This window comes from Dermacentor andersoni, chromosome 2, assembly GCF_023375885.2.
Source record: "Dermacentor andersoni chromosome 2, qqDerAnde1_hic_scaffold, whole genome shotgun sequence".
In the NCBI taxonomy this organism is placed as follows: domain Eukaryota; kingdom Metazoa; phylum Arthropoda; class Arachnida; order Ixodida; family Ixodidae; genus Dermacentor; species Dermacentor andersoni.
The window spans coordinates 144,742,106-144,758,031 of record NC_092815.1 but is presented as its reverse complement, the minus strand read 5'-3'; the positions used below and the strand labels follow the sequence as shown (position 1 = coordinate 144,758,031).

Below are 15,926 nucleotides of genomic sequence, written 5' to 3'. Positions count from 1 at the left end.
TGCGACGCGACGCCACGTGCGAGCGGCTGCGGAGCAACATCGGCGAAAGGGACCACCTGCTACCATGCTGGCGCGCCAGGTAATCGTGAGGGGAGAGGGCATCTGCACGAACCGACATCACCCTCGCTCTCGGAAGCCTGTGTCATTCGCGCGTTCCTTGCCTACGCAAGCTCTCGCCTGCGTTCTAACTTCGTCTCGGTAATCGCCATAAAGAAATTAATGCAAAAAAATATGCAGATGCCACGCACTGTGGGAATCGATGTAAGCGAAGCTTTGTCTGCTGTTTGCGTTCATTTACGTTATTTGGCGGTGATATATTGACGGCATACGACAGTCGTGACGTGGTGTGGAATGTTACCTTGCCTGCTCCGCTTGTGTTTGTTCTTGCTCCGCCTGACGATTTATGCGAGCCTTCGTCTCTTCGGCACTAAATGCACGTTTCGGCGCCGTTCTGGGTTGTAGCGTTGTAGCTGACAGAACTTTCGCCTGTCTCTCTATCTATTTCTTCGCTAACATTCTCCCCGCCTCCTCCCTCTACTGTCGTCGCTGGTGAGCACGGAGACAAGCGCGGCAGCTCCTGCACAGCATTTGTGAGGAGTCACGCCTAGTTAGGCGTCCACAGGCCATTGTGCAGATGCGACGCGGCGTAAATCTTGACACGAGCCCCGCGTCACAGACAACCCGGTGTCGACGGCGGGGACGTCGCATGGCGAATAATCATTCTGAACCAGAACCGCGCAGGCCCTCCATATGGCGCATAGCTTGTCTTACGTTCATTACGAAGTTATTCTTTTAAATTTGGAGAATGACAGCTCATAAACAAACATCGTGAACCAAAACACCGACAGCGCATGCCTTTTTTTCTTTTTGTGACATCGCCACGTCTCAACTACGTCCCGACGTGGCCAGCGTTAGCGGCGTGTAAGGCCACAGCAGCAGCAACAGCCGAATGTCGAATAAAGAGGCAAATAAAGCTTCACTTTAAAAATAGTCTATCTGACAGGACAAAAACATCGGTGGTAGCGAGTTTGGAACAAATGGTCCCAGCTCGCAAGTCGGGTATCTTACCCACTGTGCTAAACTGGCCAAGCGTCTCAACGCGCTCGCTTTCCCGCCAGGGGTGCATAATTCCATGTACCGCTACGCGGCGTTCATTCGGACATAATGCTTTCGCACTCACAAATTGTAAGAAATGGTTAGGGGACCTCGGATTTCTTTAAACCCCGATGCCCTGCTCAAAGTCGGGGCAAGCCACCGCGAAGATCAGGGCCACGAATTTCCTTTTCTGCTACAGAGTAGTTACCTGGACAATTCCACTAGTACCCGTACAAGTGACCGTCTACAAGCAGTGGCATGCCCCTCCTGATTCCATTGATTGTGATCGACGATTGCTGCACTTGGTATGCTCTTTCTATAAAGCTTTTCACACTGTTTCTGCTCTGCTCTTACTGGGGGGCGATGGTGAGTGAAACCCCGGCCTCAATACCAAAGATGGATCTAGTTCCCTTGAATCCATATCTCAAATGCTTTCCCCTTTAGAACTGCCTCAAAACGCTGTACTAACTGAACTTACCGTAATACGCTCTACCCAATCAAACATATATATCCTGGTGAGTGGATTTTCGTCCCGAGTCGACGCCATCGAAAAAAATAAAAACCGTGGAAAACATGCAATCAAGCCACTCACCTTCTGCTTGCACTACTGCTGCTAGTACTGAGCTTGCAAGCCCGTCTTCAGAAGTGAAGATTCTCGAAGAAAAATACGATGATACACGAAACCGGATGCGTCAAGCGAACCTACTGTTTTTGGTGTTTCGGATTCGAACAATGAAACTGGGACGCACTCTCAGCTACACGTAACTACAGTCATTTCACGAAAGCTTAATATTTCCATTGTTATTTTTCTTGTCTTTGAGCGAGCACAGGGGATGGGCAATTTCCTCTCTACAAAGAATCGTCCTGGCATTGTTCAGTTAGCGAAGTGTAAGGTTAAAACCACCATTCTTTCAGCTGCTGCGATATTGGAAGGCACGAATTTTTCTATTCGCGAAGATTACTGTGCGCGCGAGCGCGTTTCCCGGCGAAGACATATTACCTATGGCCAGCATACCAAATTGCAATTAAAAATGCGTTTCATAAGCTCACAATCGGCAGCAGGCCGTTCATTTGCAACGCTGAATCAGACACAGTAGTTGAAACGTCGGAATAGCCACCAACACGTCCTCCCAAACCTTCGCTCCCCTGTCAGCCGTCAGGTTAATACCACTACTTTTGATAATCTGTCATGCTAACCAACGCCCGCAAGTACATGTCCAAAAAAGAAGCACTGGAAGCAATTATTACTGTTTGAAATACTAACTTCGCCATAATCATATAGTCATGGCTAAGCCACGATTTTAAAAACCAGGCGCTCCTATGCATCGATTGCCCTTACTTTGTTCACAGGCTTGATAGGGTGTGTCGGCGGTGAGGCGGTATTCTGGTATTCATTAAACATGACGCTGTCTCCACTCCCTTATAACTTGTACCCATGAAATTCTTTGCCAAATATATTGCTCGCATCCTGCACGATTATTCTAGTTTGTTGTTACCGGACAGGCGATTGCGACGTTTCCTTCACTAACCGACTGAATTCCACCTTATGCAACTTCCACTCCCGTTTTGTCCGCGCAAATTTGTTATATTTCGGCAATTTTGACTTTCCTGATATAAATTAGAACATTCTTGCTGCTATCTCACGTCTGTCGAATCGACTTCTCGATGTAACTCAGCTGTTCACTCAAGTTGTCGCCTTGCCAACTCGCGGAAATATCGTTTTTATCCTAGTGCTGACTGATGGCCACAAGTTAATAAATAGAATGCAAATATTGGATGGATGAACTGACGATAAAATGATGTTAATTTAGCTTTTTGTTAAGGTAGCTGTAGGATTACAATCAAGCTAACTTCACCCAAATTAACGTTGAGCTCGCTGATTCTTCAACCACTTCACTAGGATAGCCTAATCAAAAACCATTGAACAGAAGTGGCTGTCGTACAAACAACATATCCTGTTACTGGTGGAAAGGTACGAGCCTTTCGTACGCATTCGCGGGAATTACGATAAGCCCTGCTTTTCGAACAAGTTGCGCAAACTTTCAACGAAAAATAAACATGTTTTGTGAGAGGAGAAAACAAGTAAACTTTTCACAAAAGTAGGGAAATTCTTTCAAGGCTGTGCACGAATAGACATGTCTTTGAAAACAAACTAAGCGTACAATTTACGAGCAGAATCTGTTGAGAATTCTCCCTGACAACCCTGGAAAGCTCTGGAATATACAAACAAACAACTGTGGTCCTTCAGAACACTCACCCTAGTCAACCCAGATTGCTCTCATCAACGCTGCCATCCCATAAAGTAGTATTATTGTTCTATTTTCGCTCAGTAACTTAACCAAGTAATACCCCGCTGACCCCCTCAACCTCACCCAGATGTTATCCATTCCAACTGCAGCAGAAGGCACAACAAAACTTATCGTTGACCTGAGGATTTCAAGTACTCCTGGCCTCGATAACATACCTTTGAAACTCCTAAAAGGAACCAAAGCAAATTCCAGCGCCATATTGCAATATTTTTTGGGTCAATCCATACACAACAGAGCGATTCCCAAAGACTTGATCAGCCATGTCGTTCCAATTTATAAATCTGGTCGCACTTCCGATCCATCGAATTGTCGCTCTCTTTCTTTGACATGCATCGCTTGTAAACTCTTAACACATGTAATATACTCCCACGTAGCTACCCATCCAGAAACCACTCATTCTTTTTCCCTGAACAGCATCGTTACCGGCGAGGTCTCTATGTGAAACACAGCTTTCCGTATTCACCACTGGCATTCACCTAAATCTTCCAAACAGGTGTTATCTATCTCGACTTATCAAACGCATTTGACACATGTATCCCCTAGAACATGGCGGCCAAAGCGCCCAAGCAATAACACTTCGTCATCGTAGCTTGTCTGCACGTCCTGTACTGCATCGCGGCACTACGCCGGCGGGGTTAGAGCCCCGACCCGGCGCAAGCGAGCATGGCCCGGAGAAGGCACGCACATAGGGCTTTAAACAGAAGACATGAATAACATTGGTTCTTGGCTGTACGGGCGACAGACCTGGCTCTTCGGGGGCGATCTCGTACGTCACATACGAAAGCTGTCGCAGGATTCGGTAGGGGAATGAAATCGAGAGTTCGACGGAAGCCCGTCTGGTCGGGATGAAGCATTGAAGAAATAAAACGAAGGAACCGACCAACATAGAAGTGCTAAAAAATGAAAAAATCTAAAAGACGTTTCGGCTTCGTTACGGAAGCCTTGTTCACAATGGGATGACGGAAGGTTCATGGAAGCTTATGTATGCTTTAGAACGTGACGTAAGCAGCGCGTGTATGACGGGGGGAGGGTTCCCTCATTTCGATTAAGCGTGTGACGTGTTTTTTGTATATCCAGTGATTCCAGATACAGACGCGATTTCTGTTTTCTTTCTTGGCCGATAATTCTCGAGCGATCCCAGTCGATATTGTGGCCCGTTGCATCCGTGTGCTCGGCAAGGGCATTCGACACTGTACGCTTCTTTTCGACATCTTTCTGATGCTGCCTCAGTCTCTGTTTGAAGTTGCCCGATTCACCGATGTATGCGTAGTCGCAATCTGCGCAGGGTATCTTATAGACCACGCCGGGAAACGATTCTCTCGGAAGCCTGTCCTTACCGCCGATGAGCGCTTGCCTCAGCTTACATACGGGCACGTGCGCCACCTCAACGTCATAACTGCGTAGAACGCGAGACCAGGTTTCGCTTATCCCTGGAACGTAAGGTATGGCAGCACGCTTTCTTGGTCGGGGATTGGTCGGACGAGCTGGATTGGACAGATGGCGATCCACAGCAGTCAAAAAGGATGTGGGGTAGCCGCTTGCCGAGAGATCACCTCGCACGTGGTCGAAGTCAGTGGAACTGCTTTCTGCTGTGGTGCAAATGCGGTTCGTACGGTTGAGCAGTGAGGCAGCAACCGACCTTTTGTGAGCGTCTGGATGAACGGACTGAAAGTTCAGGTAGCGGCCAGTGTGTGTCCTTACGGTACACGCTGAACGAGAGCCGTCCATCGCGTCTGGTGACAAGTACATCTAAAAAAGGGAGTCTGCTGTCGACCTCTGTCTCAACTGTGAATTGGATGGCCTTTTCTTAACTGTTTAGGTGCGCAGTGAACGAATCCAAAGCGCTGCGCCGTATCAGACAGAAACAGTCGTCCACATAGCGCAGAAAAACTTTTGGCCTAGGGCTGAAGGACGCGAGAGCACGCCTTTCCAAACATTCCATCGTAAGATTGGCAGCAGTAACAGAGACGGATGCACCCATTGCCGTACCGTGGACTTGCCTGTAGAAGACCTTGTCGAAACAGAAGTACGTGTTTCCAAGGCAAAAACAGAGGAGCCTCTTGAGGTCGGGAACGTCAATGGGCGACCTGTCTGGCAAGGTCCTGTCAGATTCCAGAGCAGAGGTGCATGCTTCCACAGCCAAGTCAGTCGGAATTGAGGTAAACAGTGATACCACGTCGAACGAAACCATCACCTCGTCGTCGTCTAGAGACACGTCACGAACTTTTTCAATAAAGTCACAGGAGTTGCTCACGTGCGTGGAGCTCTTCCCGACGAGTGGAGCCAGAAGCTGGTGCAGGTATGCGGACAATTTGTAGAGAGGGGAGCGAGTGTAGTCGACGATTGGACGTAGGGGGACGTTAGGCTTATGAACCTTTGGCAGGCCATAAAGTGCAGGTGCAGCACCGTTATGACAGAGAAGCTTGAAATACAAAGACTTGCGCTCGGGAGCTACGAAGCGGAACACGTCAGCCAGGAGAGTCTGGAAGTCCCTCTGAACCTTCAAGGTCGGGTCCCGAGTGAGCCGGACGTAAGTGTCCTGGTCATTAAGCAGAGCCAACATCTTGTTTTTGTAGACAGCCGTGTCAATTAGCACTGTTGCATTCCCCTTGTCGGCGGGAAGGATCACGATTGCAGTGTTCGCCTGAAGACGCTTGACAGCTTTTCGTTCCTCAGCGGAAAGAGGGGAAACAAACTTCCTCCGGTGCAGACCAGAAAGGACACCAATGGCGCGGGTGCGAGCCTCGTCACGGCGGGACGGGTCAACTTGGTTAACCGCGCACTCCACCGCACACACAACCTTTCGCACGTCAGGTGCAGGTGCAACATTGAAATTCAGACCTAGCTCTAGGACCGAGGCCTCGGCTGGGTCGACGCTGTGCGAAGAAAGGTTGTATACCGTAGTTCGTCGGTTGTACGGCCGGTATGGTCTGGTAGATTCCGAAAGTCTGTCAAGCTTGACACTGTGCACCAACCCCGCATGACGGGCACGCATATTGGCTTCAAAGTTGGCGTGCAGCTGGATACTTGCAAAATGATCTGGACAGTGGTACTCCAGGCGGCGACGTGCAAAAAATGCCTCGTTTTCAAGCTTCCTAATACTGTCACGACAGTCCTGTATCCTTGCTTGAAGCAACAGCCTCTCAGTCTTTGCAACGACGCTGTAGCCAAACTTCGAAGGTTGCCTGTTAAGGTGCAATGAGCGCGGGATGAGGCCCCGTGCTTTGCAGGCAAGGTTGAACTCCAGGTGTCCATGAAACGCAGCAATGCGGGTTGTGAGGGAAACATAACGGCGAATTCCGGTGATTACAGATTGGCCATACGCCCGGCGAACGTAAATGAAATCGAGAGTTCGACGGAAGCCCGTCTGGTCGGGATGAAGCATTGAAGAAATAAAACGAAGGACACCGACCAACATAGAAGTGCTAAAAAATGAAAAAATCTAAAAGACGTTTCGGCTTCGCTACGGAAGGGAAAGTTGAGTAAGGGAAAGGGCAATTAAGTCGACTCCCACGCGAAAGAAAGGGTATGTGGGAATATTGATTTGTTGTAAAGGCCCAGCGGGAGCCATGGGGGGTGGGTTTCCGGCGTCGGCACAGGTTGCAAGCAGTTGCATACCGGCGCACAGAGCGGTAGAGGTCGGGCTAGAAGAAACGGTGCCGGACTCGGTCAAATGTGCGAGTAACACCGAGATGCCCAGCGGTGGGTGCGTCGTGGAGTTGTTGAAGCACAGTGCGCTGAAGGTGCCCCGGTACGGCCAGCCGTAGGTGAGCACCAATAGGGCGCAATTTGCGTTTGTACAGGACCCCGTCGGAAATACAGAAGAGACGAAAGGAAGGATCAGGAGTTGGCGAGCTTCACTGATATATGATGGTTCGCAGAAAAGGATCATGGCGCTGTTCAATGCCAACCTTGAGGAAGCCTGAGATGGACATAACGCTGGTGTCGGATTCGAGGTCTGTGGCTTCCTGTGGGTCAAAAGGGTAGCGGGACAAGCAGTCACCGTCCTTATGTAAACGGCCGGATTTGCACACTACAGAGAAAGTGTACTCTTGCAAGCGCAATGCCCAACGCGCAAGACGCCCTGTAGGGTCCTTCAATGAGGAGAGCCAGCAGAGCGCGTGGTGGTCGGTAATCACGCGGAAATGGCGGCCAAATTGGTATGGCCGAAACTTCGCTATCGCCCAAACCCGCGCTAGGCACTCTCGCTACGTGATAGAATAGTTGCGCTCGGCCGTGTACAGAAGACGGCTTGCGTAAGCGATGACGCACTCTTGACCACGCTGAATCTGGGCAAGAACCACGCCAATGCCGTGAAAACTAGCATCTCTACGGATTTCAGTGGGTGGGTGCTCAAGGGTCAAAATGGGCTAAAATTGGGGAGCTCGTCAGGAGTCTGATGAGTGCTGTGAAGGCTTCGCCCTGCCGCTGTTGTTCCCACGCGAAAGCGAAGTAGTTCTTTAAAAGCTCGGTGACGAGGAACGCAATGTCAGCAAAAGTTTGAACTAAGCGACGAAAGTACGAGCATAAACTTAAGAAGCAGCGAACGTCCTTAATTGAGCATGGCACAGGAAAGACTAGCACGCCTCGGACTTTGGTCGGGGCAGGTTGAATTCCGTTGGCATATACAAGGTGCCCCAAAACGATTACTTCCCTACGACCGAAGTGACAATTCGATGAGTTGAGGTGAAGTTTCGCAGTGCGAAACATAGCAAAGACAGTTGCGACACGCTCAATGTGCATTTCAAAGGTCGGAGCAAAGACGATTATGTCGTCGAGATAACACACACAGATGGTCCACTTGAAGCCTCGGAGAAGGGTGTCCATCATTCACTCTAACGTAGTTGGGGCATTGCATTGCCACAATATTATTCTAATTCGAACCTAAGGGAAAGCTTTAGCTCCTACATCGGAAATGAGCAATTCTTTCTTCTGACAACCACCGCACCTCAATTCATGAGTTGTGTTTAGCATAAAAGAAACAATGTAAATGCGATTTCAGCAAGCGATCTTTTTTTATTTTGCTGGCACTTTTTTATATATATCGTGAAAAATTGCGAAATTTCAAGAAACAGTACTTGAAATATACGGCTCTGTACTTTTTTTTTAAATTATGGGGTTTTACGTGCCAAAACCACTTTCTGATTATGAGGCGCGCCGTAGTGGAGGACTCCGGAAATTTCGACCACCTGGGGTTCTTGAACGTGCACCTAAATCTAAGCACACGGGTGTTTTCGCATTTCGCCCCCATCGAAATGCGGCCGCCGTGGCCGGGATTCGCTCCCGCGACCTCGTGCTCAGCAGCCTAACACCATAGCCACTGAGCAACCACGGCGGGTCTCTGTACTTTCGCAACTAAAAACGATAGCGCAATTCTGTAAGCTGCACCTGATATTTCATTTAATGCGGACAAAAAGAATATATCATATGCAACCCTGAAACGCACCACTAACTCCTGTATATGGCATTCGCAAAACTTTTACGAGCATTGCAACAAGTTCACGTAAGTAGTAAATTCATACGTCAAATTTGTCCGATTGAGATGCTCCAAGGGATGTCGTTTATAGAGATCCTACTTTCTACTGCCTACTTCTATTTTCTTCACACTTACCGATTTCTGACATTTCTTATAAAAAATGACATGGCCTAAATTAACATAATTGTTGCTGCAATACTTGTGATTTAATGTTCTCTCTTAAATGCGACAAATTTCATTCTACTCGGTTTAGCGGTTTACTTATAATAGAATTTATGTGTTTTACATTTATCTGAGCAGCCGGCATCGGAGACTGGCCCGAGCTAAAGCTTCCTCTTAACGCGTCACACCGGTTCCATAGGCAAGCGAGCGGTCGCAGGGGTGCACAAACAATAAAAAAAACATTCAAGGAAGAAAACCAACGGAAGCTTCGTGGGGGCAGTCAGAGAGACATTTCATCCAGAATACCGACGGGCCGTCTGGGCAGTTGTGTAGCGAAATCGTTGACTCATTGGCAGTCGAGCAAGTATCCGTAATTCCCTTAGAGGAGGTACTCTTACTTCCCCGAGGGGAAGTAAGAGTACCAGGGTGCGCTTCTTTTTATTCTGTTTTCTTTAAATGTGTGCCACGGCATACGTCATGGCGCACATTTCACTTCCTTAAGGTCGGTACGTCACGTGGTGACGAAAAAAGGAAACTGAACGCATGTCCAGAATTCCTGGATATGAGCCTGCTCCACTACGCAAGATTTCATGTTTCATATCTATACTATTCCCACAGGGGCGAGCATTTATCATACTTTTGCTCCAATTTCATGTGCATCTAGGCGCAGTGAACGTTTTGAAATATTCGAAAGGTCTTCGAAAAATATTCGCATTTACGGATAGTGAACGTTTCATTCGAAGACCGAATCAACTAGAACACTAATCGATTCGTTATTGGAAAGTTTTGAATATTCACACGCTCCTAGCTGTATGCATTATTCTAAAGAATTTGTGCACTTTTCGCTTCACTTTGCTGAGTACTTAAAGCCTGCTTCAGCTCCGCCGCGGGTCGGCCCGGGGTGCACAACCTCCTGGATCGTCCCACATTGTTGCCCACGGACGGCTACACGCTGTAAAATTTAGTTTTTACTTGGAATCTGTCCCTAGCCTGCAGCGTGCCGCGTAATTACCCGTCATTGGTAACCTGCAAACAAATGAGAAGCAGCGTGGAGGATGTGACATTGTAGAGGGCAAAATGGCACCGCCGCAGTCGTGCCATCAAGATATTGATATGATATGATACGATACGAAGCCAAACGGGCGCACCTTCAAGCTATGCTCCGCCGGCAGTAACAAATGCTTAAGAACATTGTGCTGTGCGAATGGCTCTAACTTTATCTGGAGAACAACGGTAGGTGAGATCTGTTGGAAGTGTCTTTCCTGTTATCCATTTCAACAACGCGAGACACCTGAATAGGCAAGCTGTATCTCTGGAGCTCGAGAAGCTGCTCCCAGATGCAATCGAGGACGTCAGAATTGACGCAGGGGCAAGAATCTACTGGCGGTAGACGTTCGGACGACGTGTGTCAGGCTGTTCATAACCTGTCGACATAATTCGGGGCATGATAGTTCGCAACATCATTCTACAGGCAAATAATCTGCAACGGTGTCATGCATGATGACGATGAAGCCATTTCTAGTGACAATTTGCTTATTCCGAATCTTTCAGTGCCTTTCCCGCCCCTCCAGCACGTAATGAACCCGCCATAATTCAGCATTTCCTACTTGGCAATTCTCGCTGGAGGAAGATCATTTTCAAGAGAGATCATTTTCAAGAGTCTCTCTTGAGGAGCTAGTGTTAAACTCAGGATGGTTGCATTGTGTGCACAAATGTGGCGCAGTGTTCATACCATGCTCCGCCAACCGTGCGGACGCCTGCCTGCAGATAGTTGACAAATTATCAAACTGCCGTGCACCTCACGACGCATCGTCAGGGGAATGTCCATGAACGAAGTGGGGATTGTCTTTGTAAAAAAACGTAATAAGACGGTACATTGAACCGCGATGCCATGGGTGTTACGATATTTGAGTCTGAAACCGATCATCGTACAGAAGATCTGCGGCCACCTTAAGCAAGAGACTCGTTCTGCAACGCCTCTTGCCCCGACTCTACCGTATCTGCCAAGAACACGTCACGTGAGCGCCAACCGCCAGAAGCTAAGTATGGAGCGCCACAAAAAGCATGGCGTCTGCTGCCAAGGAAGTGGCCTCCCGAGCGGCAGCACAGATCTCGTATTGCGGATCTTATTCAGAGAGGTTGACCGGGCATAACTAGCCACTCGCGGCGATGCTAAAAACACAGGAAAATACAACCCGTATGCATGTGGGCAACATTCACTCACTAACAGCTTGGTGCTTATTGCGATGGCTGAATGTGATAAGTCCAGTGCTTGCAAAAATTGAGTTCACGCCGTGGCTCGACCATTGCCTCTGTTTTTAGAAGTGCACTCGGATGACATTCCTTAATGGAACGACAGAGGACTCAGTCTTGAATCGCATGCATTCGTCACTATGTTTTCACATATCGTTTCCTTATGTTGGTCGTCTGCGAACTCAATGTATCAAACGCGCTATCTGTATACCAATATCTTGCTTGCGATTCGTGCGTAGAAGCTCAGTAAAGTCCCGGTGTATATCCGCACGAGGCTCACGTATTTTCTCCATCCTGCAGCCCCCACAACGACAGCCAATATTTGTGCCTTCGCATAAAGAAATAGAAAAGGTCGTTTGTCTCTGGAGCCCATTTCTAGGACGCTCGAGTGTGACGAACTGAGAGATTTGACTTAAACGCACTCATGGATCTTGGATGATAACCGCCTTTAACGTCCATCATTGGCTTCGGAGTCCACCTTGACTGATCAAATAGGGCACCAATGTAGGTTAAATGAGGCGTACAACTCCTGCGGGACCCGCCGTGGTTACTCAGCGGCTATGGTGTTAGACTGCTGAGCACGAGGTCGCGGGATCGTATCCCGGCCACGGCGGCCGCATTTCGATGGGGGCGAAATGCGAAAACACCCGTGTACTTAGATTTACGTACACGTTAAAGAACCCCAGGTGGTCGAAATTTCCGGAGTCCTCCACTACGGCGTGCCTCATAATCAGAAAGTGGTTTTGTCACGTAAAATCCCATAATTTAATTTTTAATTTAACTCCTGCGGGGACGGTAGAGTATCCGCCTCCCGTGCAAGAGGACCGTGATTCAAATCCCGATGCCGCACAATTTCTCACCGGAAAATACCAAAAAAAAAACCGTGTGTTGAGAAAATTGCACAAACAGGCCTGGAGTGCGGCCTGATCCCGGTGACCAGAACCGGTAACGCACTCTCTCACCAGAGCAGGATTGGCCACCCTGGTGCAGTACTTGGCCACAACCTCCTATATGAACCCAACAATCAAACCCCGGCCCTCAGTCCCCAGCAGCTGCGAAGCAACTGACCACGGCGGCGGTCAGACCTGCGACGCTGCAGAGGGTGCTAAGAATCCCTGGCTCCGGACAGGCCGCCATTGGAATATGAACCTGGCAACGTTTAACGCTAGAACGTTATCTAGTGAGGCGAGTCTAGCAGTCCTATTGGAGGAATTAGAGGGCAGTAAATGGGATATAATAGGGCTCAGTGAAGTTAGGAGGCCAAAAGAAGCATATACAGTGCTAAAAAGCGGGCACGTCCGGTGCTACCGGGCCTTAGCAGAAAGACGAGAACTAGGAGTCGGATTCCTGATTAATAAGAACATAGCTGGTAACATACAGGAATTCTATAGCATTAACGAGAGGGTGGCATGTCTTGTTGTGAAACTTAATATAAGAGGTACAAAATGAAGGTTGTACAGGTCTACGCTCCTACATCTAGTCATGATGACCAGGAAGTCGAAAGCTTCTATGAAGACGTGGAATCGGTGATGGGTAAAGTCAAAACAAAATACAGTATACTTATGGGCGATTTCAATGCCAGGGTAGGCAAGAAGCAGGCCGGAGACAAGTCAGTGGGGGAATATGGCATAGGCTCTAGGAATAGCAGAGGAGAGTTATTAGCAGAGTTTGCAGAACAGAATAATATGCGGATAATGAATACCTTTTTCCGCAAGCGGGTTAGCCGAAAGTGGACGTGGAGGAGCCCGAATGGTGAGACTAGAAATGAAATCGACTTCATACTCTGCGCGAACCCTGGCATCATACAAGATGTAGACGTGCTCGGCAAGGTGCGCTGCAGTGACCATAGGATGGTAAGAACTCGAATTAGCCTTGACTTGAGGAGGGAACGGAAGAAACTGGTACATAAGAAGCCAATCAATGAGTTAGCGGTAAGAGGGAAACTAGAGGAATTCCGGATCAAGCTACAGAACAGGTATTCGGCTTTAACCCAGGAAGAGGACCATAGTGTTGAAGCAATGAACGACAATCTTATGGGCATCATTAAGGAGTGCGCAATAGAAGTCGGTGGTAACGCCGTTAAACAGGAAACCAGTAAGCTATCGCAGGAGATGAAAGATCTGATCAAAAAACGCCAATGTATGAAAGCCTCTAACCCTACAGCTAGAATGGAGCTGGCAGAACTTTCTAATTTAATCAACAAGCGTAAGACAGCGGACATAAGGACCTATAATATGGATAGAATTGAACAGGCTCTCAGGAACGGAGGGAACCTAAAAGCAGTGAAGAAGAAACTAGGAATAGGCAAGAATCAGATGTGTGCGTTAAGAGACAAAGCCGGCAATATCGTTACTAATATGGATGAGATAGTTCAAGTGGCTGAAGAGTTTTATAGAGATTTATACAGTACCAGTAACACCCAGGACGATAAGGTGAGAGAGAATAGGCTAGAGGGACTTGAAATCCCACAAGTAACACCGGAAGAGGTAAAGAACGCCTTGGGAGCTATGCAAAGGGGGAAGGCAGCTGGGGAGGATCAGGTAACAGCAGATTTGTTGAAGGATGGTGGGAACACTGTCCTAGAAAGATTGGCCGCCCTATATACACAATGCCTCATGACCTCAAACGTACCGGAATCTTGGAAGAACGCTAACATAATCCTAATCCATAAGAAAGGGGACGCCATAGACTTGAAAAATTATAGACCGATCAGCTTACTGCCCGTTGCCTACAAAGTATTTACTAAGGTAATCGCAAATAGAATCAGGAATACCTTAGATTTCTGTCAACCAAAGGACCAGGCAGGATTCCGTAAAGGCTACTCAACAATAGACCATATTCACACTATCAATCAGGTGATAGAGAAATGTGCGGAATATAACCAACCCTTATATATAGCCTTCATTGATTACGAAAAAGCATTCGATTCAGTCGAAACCTCAGCAGTCATGAAGGCACTACGGAATCAGGGTGTAGATGAGCCATATGTAAAGATAGTGGAAGACATCTATAGCGGTTCCACAGCCACCGTAATCCTCCACAAAGAAAGCAACAAAATCCCAATAAAGAAAGGCGTCAGACAGGGAGATACGATATCTCCAATGCTATTCACAGCATGTTTACAGGAGGTATTCAGAGACCTGGAGTGGGAAGAATTGGGGATAAAAGTTGATGGAGAATACCTTAGCAACTTGCGATTCGCTGATGATATTGCCTTGCTTAGTAACTCAGGAGACCAATTGCAATGCATGCTCACTGACCTGGAGAGGCAAAGCAGGAGGATGGGTCTGAAAATTAATCTACAGAAAACTAAAGTAATGTTTAACAGTCTCAGGAGAGAACAGCAGTTTACGATAGGTAGCGAGGCACTGGAAGTGGTAAGGGAATACATCTACTTAGGGCAGGTAGTGACCACGGACCCGGATCATGAGACTGAAATAACCAGAAGAATAAGAATGGGCTGGGGTGCGTTTGGCAGGCATTCTCAAATCATGAACAGCAGGTTGCCGCTATCCCTCAAGAGGAAAGTGTATAACAGCTGTGTCTTACCAGTACTCACGTACGGGGCAGAAACCTGGAGGCTTACGAAAAGGGTTCTGCTGAAATTGAGGACGACGCAACGAGCTATGGAAAGAAGAATGATAGGTGTAACGTTAAGGGATAAGAAAAGAGCAAATTGGGGGAGGGAACAAACGCGGGCAAATGACATCTTAGTTGAAATCAAGAAAAAGAAATGGGCATGGGCCGGACATGTAATGAGGAGGGAAGATAACCGATGGTCATTAAGGGTTACGGACTGGATTCCAAGGGAAGGGAAGCGTAGTAGGGGGCGGCAGAAAGTTAGGTGGGCGGATGACATTAAGACGTTTGCAGGGACAACATGGCCACAATTAGTACATGACCGGGGTAGCTGGAGAAGTATGGGAGAGGCCTTTGCCCTGCAGTGGGCGTAACTAGGCTGATGATGATGATGATGATGATGATGATGATTGGCTTCGGAGTGTGGCCAGGGCAAATCACAAAAATATGAAGTTTCTGTAATTTGGTTCTGATCATAATTATGCTTCATCATCGATGGTAGGCCAACGTATTTACGTTGGCTTGGCTTACAGCATCTGTTTAAAACCCACGTTGGTATCGCGGTGTCTCGGTTAATGTGTGTGCAGTAGTTCTCGGACATAGGAACCAGCGGAACCGATCACCTTCCCGTCTACCTGGTTGTGGCAACTCTTTCTGTAACACTACCAGGCTCCAGGTTGATTGGTCTTTGTTTCACTTGTACGCAGAGAAGTTATGCACAAATGGTGTCATAAATAGCTTAGCTAACACGATTAATTTGGGATGGCAATGAAAGAGATCATGTGAGAACTGGAAGGGTTTCGAGCAATTCATAAGTGAGTGGAACGAAAGTGCGACAAGCTAGCTCATTCCATAAAGTTGAAGCGGTCCAGCGCATTGAAAAGGATATCAAGCGCCTGCTGCACCAACTAGAAATTCGATGGTAGAAGGCTTTCTGTGAATCGCTTAGCACTTGCGCGGGCTTGCCATATATATAAAGAAAATTAAGCAGCTACCTACTACCCCATTTTGCTTACTAGCACATGTTGTAAACCATTTAAACATGCTGTATT

At 47.8% G+C, this 15,926-nt stretch overlaps 2 protein-coding genes across 5 annotated transcripts in view; both read right to left on the bottom strand.

Annotated features, from left to right (window-relative positions):
• Window positions 1–1,803, bottom strand: part of LOC126540633 (uncharacterized) — a 114,422-nt gene extending 112,619 nt beyond the window's left edge. For all 4 annotated transcript variants that reach the window (XR_011892570.1, XR_011892571.1, XM_055076182.1 and 1 more), the window contains exon 1: window positions 1,688–1,803. The gene's annotated coding sequence lies outside the window, so the exon portion shown is untranslated. The remainder of the gene's footprint in view (window positions 1–1,687) is intronic.
• A 3,408-nt stretch (window positions 1,804–5,211) lies between these two features.
• LOC129387513 (uncharacterized) lies at window positions 5,212–6,399 on the bottom strand. Its single transcript, XM_055076483.1, has one exon. It carries the CDS (start codon window positions 6,397–6,399, stop codon window positions 5,212–5,214), a length of 1,188 nt encoding a protein of 395 aa, XP_054932458.1.
• Window positions 6,400–15,926: the final 9,527 nt, after the last annotated feature.